The sequence below is a fragment of the Aquarana catesbeiana genome, linkage group LG02 (genome assembly GCF_042186555.1).
Source record: "Aquarana catesbeiana isolate 2022-GZ linkage group LG02, ASM4218655v1, whole genome shotgun sequence".
In the NCBI taxonomy this organism is placed as follows: Eukaryota; Metazoa; Chordata; class Amphibia; order Anura; family Ranidae; genus Aquarana; species Aquarana catesbeiana.
In genome coordinates, this window is record NC_133325.1 from 357,149,476 (window position 1) to 357,160,842 (window position 11,367).

Genomic DNA, 11,367 nt, shown 5'->3' on the forward strand with positions numbered 1-11,367 from the left:
TGCAGCACCTGTTCAAGAGTGACATTCTACAATTGTGCAGCTTTCGTTGCGCTGTCTCATCAGAAAACTCAGAAGACTTTAGAAACCATGTCATGGAAACACTCTGTATTAATAGTTTATTTTGAAAAATGTAAATTTGAATCATGTTCAACCAAAATATATCAATAAAATGACTATTGTGTGTTTTTTTTTATTTATTTATTTTCAAAACCCATAAAGAACCGTGTGGTATGAACTTCAGGCTCGAGATTGGCCTTTCAAAAATCAAGCAGTTGAGGCTCTTATATGGCAAGTTGGAAGTGGTGAAGGTGTAAAGCAGCTATTGTCCACTATAAGTCTGGGCAAAGAGGTTACTGTAAGTATTCTGTGAAGAATAATAAATTCTCAGTGCTATTAAAAAATGTTGTGACACTAGCAGCTATATAACTCTCAGGTACAATTGCAACATGCTTATATACTACAGAGATCTAGCACTCTGTACACAAAAGTAATAAAGACTGCAATGTTATATAAATAAGTCTCAGAAAGAAGCAATCCATCGGACTCTCACTTTTATAGATCATTCCACCAAGAAACGAATGCTCATACTATCTACCAACACAGTACTCTTCCTTATGTAGACCATGCACCACAGATATAAATTGGAATACAAACACTCACCAGTGCTTTTAGCCTGCACTGTAAGGTACTGTAAATATCTCCTAAACATGCACTATTTAAGAAATATTTACTGTATATGCAGCCTTCTACGTCATCGGTGCATACGCTCTGAAGGAACGGCCACTCGTGCCGTTCCTTCAGAGCCCTGTGCCGTAACCGGCTCCTGCGCGTTGGCGTGGTAGTGACATCATGCGGCTTCGGACAGTCACACAGCCGAAGTCCGCGGACCCAGAAGGAAGATGGGTGAAGATGGAAGCGGCCTCCAGCAGGGACAATGCATCATTAACTTTACAGGTCAGAAAAAGGTTTACTTCCTCTTTGTTACTTGGCCCCTCTTCAACGCAACTTATGATTGGTCATTGAGGCCACCCATCGCATTTATGAACCAATCATGAGCCACGGAAGGGGGTAGGACAAACCCCAACCTACTAGTGCAATTGAATATATGCATATTAGAGCACCACAGATTTTGGAGCACCCTGGAAAATAACAATGGCATTTTTATACTGCAGTGTTTGTTGGCACTCGCATTGTGATCTCATTTTAAAGAGACAAAGCTACGTACACAAATGCTTTAAGGTTTTATTCTTCTTATTCTTTCCAAACATTTGTAGGAGATTCTTGCTGCATGCTGGGCCTTTGACGTCAATGAAAGACCAAGCTTTACCCTCCTTATGGACATGCTGGAAAAGCTGCCAAAACTTAACCGGAGGTTGTCACATCCAGGTCACTTCTGGAAATCTGCAGAGTGAGTAGCTGGGTACTTTATGGCATTAACAGCATGGGCTGTAGGCTCACATAGGTATCTGTGCCATTTTATAGGAAACACTGTGATACATTTATAACTGCTAGACAACCGAGAGTAGAATAATCCTGGATGCAGAGAGGAAATGTAGTTTTAGGAGTCATGAGGCTTCTGTTTGGTAAAATTTGCACATCTGACAACAATATTGGGGTCTGTATTTGTTTATTGTGCAAGCTTTCTCAGCCAAACCACCCAAAGGATCCACAGGGTTGATTATTTATCAGATCTTAAAGATCTGGTAATGTGCGTGTATAGGTGAAGTACATTATGAACCCAGGTTGTGTTAACATTAATAAAATATAGATCAAGCAAGACTTAATAGTATGAGTAACAGAAAGCAGAGCATTGCTTTCTATGCAGGGCAGTATCTGGAAAGGTAAGTAAAACTCGGGGGCATTACAAAAAGAGTGAAAACGTGCCGTATTTCACCTGTAAGGACTATGGAGGCTGCCGTTGCTGATGTTCTTCTCAAAGTGCTGATTGTCTGGTTTCTTTGTTTACTCTCTGGCAATACTTTCAAAGTCAGTAACCCAGAACATGTATGCACAACAGCAGTTCTGATTTAACTTGCTCCAAAAGTCTGAGGCAGCAACTCAAGGCACTGATGGCATTGAGACAGCTAAAAATGTTTTCAGCAATGGTAGCTTCCTTATAACACTTTGTACTGTACTGAGCAGTTTCTGAGTGTGCAGATGCAGGCACTGGGATCAATGAAGAAGACTCCAGATTTTGTCTCTCTGAAGGTATGATATATATACATTATATTTGCCTCTGTGGTGATTTTTAATAGATGTGCTACTGCAGAATCTAAGTATAAAGTTCATCTGCTGCCTGCATGCACCAGTCTTCTATTCTGCAGTGCACTGTGAGGTTGGCAAATCCCAACTGACATCTAGGACACCAACTTCAAACCGTGCAGGGACTAAAAGCATGCTGGCAGTGGAAGAACAGCAGGAAGAGTCAAGATTTTGCAGCAATGGATCTAATAATGGGCTTTATGGAGGCAAGCAAGACTTACACGTTATACTTCCCTTCTCCCAAGCTGTAAAATAACATTTCCCGGTGTTCTTCTTGAATAGGCATGGAAAGACTAAGGCCGTCCATACACAGTGCAAGTTTCTTTCCTGCAACCGTGGGTTGCAGAAAAGAAATTTGCATGATTTCCCCATCGACACGGATAGTGCTGACAGGGGAATCCCTCCTGCCGAGCTATTGTTCGCTCCCGGTGGGGAAAACCCATCCCAGCCGGGAGAAGACTTATCACTAGCGGCTATAGCAGAAGCTAGCAATAATCGTAAAAGAATCCGGCAGGCAGGTTGTACCCACGTTGATCGATGGATCAACTTGGTACATTCAGCCTGCCCATTAACAGTTCGAATCTCGGCTGGTTCCTACTGAACCGGCCGAGATTTGAACCGTGTATGGCCGGGCTAAATGGGAGAGTCATTCGTTTTGTTCTATACTTGTATAGGAAAAGTGTGCCTTTAAAAAGTTTCTAATTAAAAGGAACTTGTTAATGCACTCAAGAGTTAAGTGTGTGAGGTGGGCAGTTGACAAGGCTGTCAGACCTCAAGTGACATCAGAGACACTGAAGCTGCAGTGTCAGATTAGGTAAGCAAAGCTAAATAAGGGGTTAGAATAAGTATTTCACTGAGAAAATATTTTATAATCTTTATCATACAGCATTTTTGTTATTAAAATACATGTGTTTACCTGGAACATTTTCTTCATGGTTTTGTAAAATAATAATTTTCTTTTTACCTACCTTCATCTTTGGAATATGTTGTTGATGTCCTCGTCACTGCATTTCTTCTTTCCATTCTCCATGATCCTGCTGTGGGGCCTGGCGCACCTTGGATATCTCTGCAATGATTTGTACTGTTGACCCTTCACGCTGCTTTTTCTTCTGCATCTCTGTCATTTCCACATGTCACTTATTTCACTTTTAATGGACAATTCTAAAGACAATGGCACAACTTTTACAAAAAGGACCAATTCTACCAGCATGATGTTCACATTCACTGCCCAGTAGCTAACAAATAAATTGTCTGGTTCATTCCATGTTAAACCAGCATTCCGCATTGTTATTGTACTTAAATAATCCACTTGCTTAAGCCTAGGTAAACTACCTTTCTGTAATGGAAAGTAGAAATGATACAGGGTCATATCTTACTTGCATACTGAATTTCTGTTCAGTAGAAGAAACGGGTAAGATCCATTATAGTGCTCATTACAGGATACCATCACCAAAAGTGTATACTACTTTGTACCATTTAGTATAGGGAATAGCTGCCAGAAGTAACCTTGACTTTTGGCAGCTTATTATTCAGATATCATGTTATAATATAATATATAATATGTGTATTCGTCATAACTGTTTAATTACAAAACAGCCCCAGATTGCCTGAGGGACAAGTGTGCGGAATATGTATTTCTTTTTAAGTTGACCAGGAAATACGTTCATGTATATATGAATAGCACAGTTCATACCCAAGGAATTTTTAATTTTGCTATATTGCTAGGAGTTCAGCGTAGCACTCAAAAAGTACAGGGGTCAGTTAATCTTCAGTACAGTTCAACCAGGACAGGATGCTTAAAGTGTCTGTAAACCAAAAATACAAACGTACCACTGGTTCCCAATAAAACATTTTTTTTTAATCTGGTAATTTTTATTAACCAGATTTTCAAAGAAAACAAAAAATTACAAAAGGAAAGACAACTAACAAAAACAAGGCACTTCATGTGCTTAGTACATGTAATAAGAATATGCACAAATGATTGTGTAAAGCATATTGCACATAAGTTCCATTTTGTTTTTTCAAATGACATTAAAATAAAAGTATGAAATACTTGTTGATCCTGTCAGTTTGTTCAACTCCTGAATCTGTAGGAGAACGAGACCTACAGGCTGTCACACACTCCTATAAAGAAAGCCATATACAAGCGATGTGGATGCCGGAATCCCCCCCCGTCAGAATACACAGATCACTTCTGCAGCTATTGGCTACAGGCTCTGATCGAATGCTGGTTTACCAGCATGGCTATTCAGCAGAAGCTGACAATTAGACCAAGGAGGTGTACACATACTGAAAATCGGACGGTTCCTCCTGAACCAGTTGGATTGCGGTACGTGTGCACCCGGCATTAGCCCCACAGGGGGCTAAGAGCAGGATAGCAGTCACGTAACCTGTCAAAATTATATCAAATTAAAAAGGTATTTCTAGAGCATTTCTTAGGTGATTTCAACTGCAAATGCATGTTTGTTTTCCATAACATAATATGCAGAGAGAAGCTGAAGGTTTACAGTCACTTTAAGCCTAACAAGTAATACATTTGTGCAGCAATGGTGGTCAGCTGTTGGTTGGTGTCACAAGCATTATTTAGAGACCTCAAGTCTTAGTGTACTCTTAGGCCGGCCATACACGAGTCGAGTTCTGAAATAATTTTCTTTAGAACATCTGATCTAAGAATTTTCCTTAAAATTTCACGCCATTAGTGGGCCGCAGCAACGGACGATTTTTCGTGTGCCATCAAATTTGAGTAATCGGGCGTGTTGGAAATTGTTTGAAAAATTAACGATTTTCTAATCGATGGGAGAATCGTGTGAGAAATATAATCGAAAAAGAAATGCGCATGAGCTCAAGAAAAGCAAATTCCTGGAAAGAAAAAAAGATTCCCGGCCATAAGAATTCTTTGCTGTAGCAACTTGAGGTTATATTGAAGGCATGATTGTTCGAATTTTGAAATCAATGATGGCACCATCGGATCACAAAACGCACAAAATTTCTGATTTACGAAATCATTTTTTTTTTTTGGAATTCAACCCATGTATGGCCTGCATTAGCCAACCCTAAAGGATTTGTTTCCTATTAAACTTCTTTACCTGACAATTAGGAACCCAAAAAACTGCTTCCAAGGTCAGTTGGGATAATGGAGAAGATTTACTAAGACTGGTGCTTTCAGAATCTGGTGCAGGTGTGCATGGTAGCCAATCGGCTTCTAGCCTCAGTTTGTTCAATTAAGCTTTGCCAATAATAAATGTCAGCTGATTGGTTTCTATGCACAGCTGCACCAGATTTTGCACTCTTGTGTTTTAGTAAATAACCGCCAATGATCCACAGCTTGCACGCGGAATTGTCGCAGTGCTCTCCGGCTTGTATTCTCTAACAGCTTAACTCATCTGTAGGACTATTCTATGTAGATATGCAAAATTTCTAGCAGACCCTGTTAGCTACTGCATTTTCCTATTATTGTGCCAAAAATTAGTTGCAACCTTTCCTATTAACTTGTGACTTATGTCCTTCCTAATCTGAACATCTTCACTCATTATCCTCTATTACTAATTACTGATACAGCCATGATTATTGTTAATTAACAATGTTTTCTCCTCCTCATAGGTTATAGCTGCTGGCAATTTAACTGGTTCTGCCTTGCATGCTTCCATGCGTCTTCTGCTAATCTACAGCTTCGTGGATACTTACCTTTCATCTACAAAACAAATAATCACCAATATTAGAAAACCTTTTTAACCCTTGGATGTCTCTGCTACTTTGATCTTTTCCCATCTACTGTTCTCTTGGTGTGGGCTGTTTGCTTGAATAACCGGTTCTGACTGCAGAAAAACTACTTGGCACTAATCGTAGGACCAGCTATGTATCTAGCTTCACAAGCACCATGAGCCAGCAGTAACTTTTTCTAAAACAGGGTTACCAGCATTTTAGTGAAATCATTGCACTGAGTGCTTTTCTTCTGTGTCCTTCTAACAAGCACTTTTGCAGCTTTTGTGTGTGTATGTATGTATTTTTAAGATTGTCCATCAAATGGCAGCACTTTACAGTTTGCACAATCTTTCCACTTTGTCTTGCAATTTATGAACAGTCCGTATCTGTCCCGCGTAAGTGTAAGAACAGACAAAAATAACAATGCTAAAAAATTGCAAATGAATTTGAGAGAGAGAGTGCAGGAAAAAAATTTAAACATTGAGGTGCATCCAGCACTCACTAATGCAATTCTGTGATTTTTCTATACAGTAGTGAACTTATATAAAAAATATAGTGAAAAATATTGGCTGCTGAAAACCACCCCTCTTCCTCTTTTTATATTTTTAAGTGATACCTGCTTTTGAGAATGGTACTGTTAATTTTAAAAAAATGCCTGTATTGTTCTCAGCATATGTTTGCACAAAATATTGAATTGATACTATTATCGGTCGACCGATATATCGGCCGATATTTGGCGTTTTTTTACTTAATCGACATCCGCCGATTGTGCTGATAAAAAAGGCCGATTATAACTTCAGCGGGACTTGCAAATGACTTCTGTAATAGAAGTTAATGCAAGTTTCCTGAGGTTATCTGTGGAGAGGATTCTCTCCTCCTCTGGGCAGCCTGCCAAGTCTGATAAGAAGATACATTGTATCTCTTTCAGGTTCTTTTATCAATAGACTGAACTCCGTGTGTAGAAGCTCTCAGTTTAACCATTTAAAGACTAAATCTTTTCTGACACTTGTTGCTTACAAGTAAAAATCCAGTATTTTCTGCTAGAAAATCACTTAGAACCCCCCAACATTATATATATTTTTTTAGCAGAGACCCTAGGGAATAAAATGGTGATTGTTGCAATATTTTATGTCACACGGTATTTGCGCAGCGGTCTTTCAAATGCAATTTAAAAAAAAAAAAAATACAGTAATGAATTAAGAAATAAACCTAAGCAGTAAAGTTAGCCCATTTTTTTCATCCAAAAGTTTTGATCACCTGTTTTTGTGTATTTATTATTTAAGATATTTTTTTTTGTTTGTTTTTTTTTTTTAAATTATACATACGAGTGAACTGATTGACGGTTTGTTTTGTTTAATGTTTAAATGAAAAAAAAATTCTGTATTACTTAAGGCTGCTTTCACACTGGAGTGGGCATGCGTTGATGGTAAAACGCTGCTAGTTTTAGCGGCGCTTTACCGTCATTTTAGAGGCGCTATTCGGCTGCTAGCGGGGCGCTTATAACCCAGCTAGCGGCCGAGGAAGGGGTTAAATGCGCCCCTGAAGCGCCGATGCCAAAACGCTTTGCAGGCGCTTCGGCAGCGGTGCGCATTCATTTCAATGGGCAGGAGTAGTGGAGCAGCGGTATACACCGCTCCAAAGATGCCGTTTGCAGGACTTTTTTTTACATCCTGCCAGCGCATCGCCTCAGTGTGAAAGCACTCGGGATATCACACTGAGACTGCAGGGGAGCCGTTTTACAGGCACTTTACAGGCGCTTTACAGGCGCTATTTTTAGCCCAAAAGCGCCTGAAAAACGCCCCAGTGTGAAAGGGGTCTAACTGTTAGATTTTATGAGATGAAGGGAAAAAAGAAAGGAAAAAAAAAATCGGCCAAATATATCGGCCCAAAAAAATCGGCATCACATATCGGCCATCGGCCACCGCGATTTTCTAAATATCGGCATCGGCCAGAGAAAAACCCATATCGGTCGACCTCTAATTGATACTGCTTGTACACAAAAATAGGAAGTTGCAATCTTTTGACATTTTGTTACCTACAAAAACTCTGTTCTTACCATCCTGAAGCTGTTATTTTAAGCTTTGTTCACACTGGCTTCTGCTTGTATGTATGAGAGCTTTTGGCAGGCTTCAAGGAGCAATGCTGAATCCTTTCAGCTCTAGTTTGGGAATGATAACAGCTCAATAGCAGTGGTGACTGTCACTTTAACAAACTGCTAGAAGGCTTTACTACTACTTGTTGAAACCCTGTGGAAGCCCAGAAGCAGCTTGTTTATTTATTGCAGGTACTTATATAGCGCTGTCAATTTACGAAGCGCTTTACATATATATTGTACATTCACATCAGTACCTGCCCTCAAGGAGCTTACAATCTAAGGTCCCTAACTCACATTCATACACCAGGGCCAATTTTGAATTAACCTATCAGCATATCCTTGGAGTGTGGGAGGAAACCGGACTATCCGGGGAAAACCCACGCAGGCAAGAAGAATATGCAAACTCTGGGCAGGCAGTGTTGTGGTTGGGATTTGAACCGAGGACCCTAGTACTGCTAGGCTGAAGTTCTAACCACTGTACTGCCCAAGTGATAGTCACCACCTAAAGCAAATTAAAAAAAAAAAAAACACATATGCTGTACATCTCTGCAATAAATATACATTTACCTATGTTTTATCACCTTAATAACTTAAAATTTAAAAAAATATTTTTTTATTTAGATTTCTCACTAAGGAATTCATAATTATTTTCTATGGCATAACTAACTAGCTAATTTGTATACATCTGTTACAGGACATGGTGTAAAATATTGCTATATACAGCAGAAATCTAGAGGGGTAATCAAATCGAAAGGCCCTGTTAGGCATCCTTTCCATAGTATGAAATTGATAATGGCATAAAAGAATATGGCAAAAAGAAAATAATATAAAATGTCAGCTTTTTGCTGATCTATGGAAAGTGTAATTATACAAGTTATAATTATTTTATTATATTCTTTTCGGTTTTGTTTGTCATCAGCTAGGGGTCACCAGTTACACTTTTGCAACTTCCACTTTCGAGCATGGATACAAACTGCAACTCAGTCTTGTAATTAGTGTAAAACAAAAAGGGAACCTAAAAAAAAAAAAAAAAAAACCTGATTCCTCTTTAGTAGTCCGTTTTGTGGAAGTTATGAAATAGCCATGACCTTTACCAGTATGAGAGTGACAAAACCATAAAGGTTATAATATAAGGTTATAATTATAATATAAAGGATATAATATAAAAAAAAAACATAAAAGAGGAAATTGCAAGTATATTCCATATGATGCTATGGCTACATAATAAAACTGGCTTTTGTTGGACAATCTTGCACCCGTGATTATAATAATTTATTGTAAAGTGACTGAAGTGCAACTTGAAATGTTTTTGTTAAAATGTCTAACATAGATGTGTTTGTTTTGTCCCCCTTCTTTCAGCATTAACAGTAGCAAAAGTATTCCCCGTTTTGAAAGGTTTGGCCTTGGAGTCTTGGAGCAGGGTAACCAAAAGATCTAGTCCGCTGAGCGATATCTCAGTGTCCTGTTCATGGTTAGCTCTGCACCCACCGTCAGAGGTTCAGATTGCAGCCAGTGGTGACTCCCCCTATTGGATTTATTCTGTTTTTCTTACTGAATTTATATTAACCCATTCTGCACTGAACAGGAGCAATGCAGTGCCTTGCCTAACCCTTCCAGAGCTGAATGGATTAAGCCTTAACTCTACCTGCTGTGTTTGTTGTTTACATATGATTTTAGGCATATGAGTTGTATTGTTGGTGAAAATGATTAAATGTGACTGACTTTTAGTTTTTCTTATCAGTGCTGTTTGGAAACCCTTTATTAGTAGTGTTTATAAGATATAATATATTTAAAATGTGCTTTATTCCTAAGCCATAACGGACTAATGAGAGGCAATATCTAAATGTAAAAAAATTGCCCAAAGTATCCATATAAGAAATTACATTTAAACAGGGTTATTTGCTGGCACAAATGATAATCCATGACTGTGATTGAAGAAGCAGACTTTCATATGCAAACTGTGATGCTAAAAATAAAAAGAGAAGAAAAACAGCAACTGCGCAGATACAGACTTATTTTCTGGCCTGGGACAAATTTAGTGTAGCTTGAAGCTTTTCCAGAAAACATGGTTTTGGATGGCATTTACTGATCTTTTTTAACTAGGCTACCACAACTTTCTTCACGTTGACCTGGAAAAAAAGTTTTTTTTACTGCTCTTTATGCCTCGTAAACTCCTTTTTAGAATGTCACTAGCAAGGCCTATGTACAACTTTAACAGTCCTCTAGAAATCCTATGCGTCCTGTACATATTCCGAGATTAATTCTTTCACAGATATCATAATGATGTAAGAAGAGTTCTGTTAGCTTCCTTATTCCTCGCTCCCTCAGCACAACCAGCACTCTTCTCTCTACAAAATGTTGGGTCTTTGTCATCCTCATAAGGCAGGACTGCTGTTCCTGCACTGTATATGATTATGTCATAGTGCTTGTGACCAACAAAGCAGCTTCGGTGGGTCGTCCTTCAGTTAGGAGGAAGAATGGGTGGGAGTGAGGAATTAAGTAAGTATACCCATTTTTTTTTTCTCCCTAGTCAAAAACAAGCTTTTACCCTTGTAGCACTGGGTAAAGCCTACTGCAGAGGTCATTTTTCCTGGTGTTCAGTTTAAAATGCTTGTTCTTGCTTAAAGGATTGGTACCTGCATCAGAATAGCTACCACGCTAACTATATAAGAATGTGTAGGTAAAGGTGTAGCGCTAATAAATGATAAAAAAATTGATAAAAAGCATATAAACATAATCAATGCCGCAAAAAATTGCAGTCCATCATGAAAAATCCAAAGGAAGGGTAGAAGACAGAAGGACCATCACCGACACTCAACACAACTGACTCTTACCGTCAGTGTATAGGACATACACATTGAGCAAATGCAGACAAATTCACAACTTGTATTATTCGAATGGTCCACCAATAGAATCCTTTCTCATAGATCCACCAGAGACAGATAGCTGTTGTGTAACAATCTCAGCTGGGAGATGGACTCCACAGGAACAACTCAACAGGCTGTCTCCATGTGTTCATCTCTAAAGGCTTTAGAGATGAACACATGGAGACAGCCTGTTGAGTTGTTCCTGTGGAGTCCATCTCCCAGCTGTGATTGTTACACAACAGCTATCTGTCTCTGGTGGATCTATGAAAAAGGATTCTATTGGTGGACCATTCGAATAATACAATTTGTGAATTTGTCTGCATTTGCTCAATGTGTATGTCCTATACACTGACGGTAAGAGTCAGTTGTGTTGAGTGTCGGTGATGGTCCTTCTGTCTTCTACCCTTCCTTTGGATTTTTCATGATGGACTGCAATTTTTT

The 11,367-nt window shown here is 38.9% G+C and overlaps 1 protein-coding gene across 4 annotated transcripts in view; it reads left to right on the plus strand.

Annotated features, from left to right (window-relative positions):
- Window positions 1–10,055, plus strand: part of KSR1 (kinase suppressor of ras 1) — a 248,440-nt gene extending 238,385 nt beyond the window's left edge. For all 4 annotated transcript variants that reach the window (XM_073615008.1, XM_073615005.1, XM_073615007.1 and 1 more), the window contains 3 exons: window positions 220–355; window positions 1,275–1,408; window positions 9,419–10,055. In XM_073615008.1, coding sequence (XP_073471109.1) covers window positions 220–355; window positions 1,275–1,408; window positions 9,419–9,497 — 349 coding nt within the window. In that variant the 3' untranslated portion in view covers window positions 9,498–10,055. The remainder of the gene's footprint in view (window positions 1–219; window positions 356–1,274; window positions 1,409–9,418) is intronic.
- The last annotated feature ends 1,312 nt before the right edge of the window (window positions 10,056–11,367 follow it).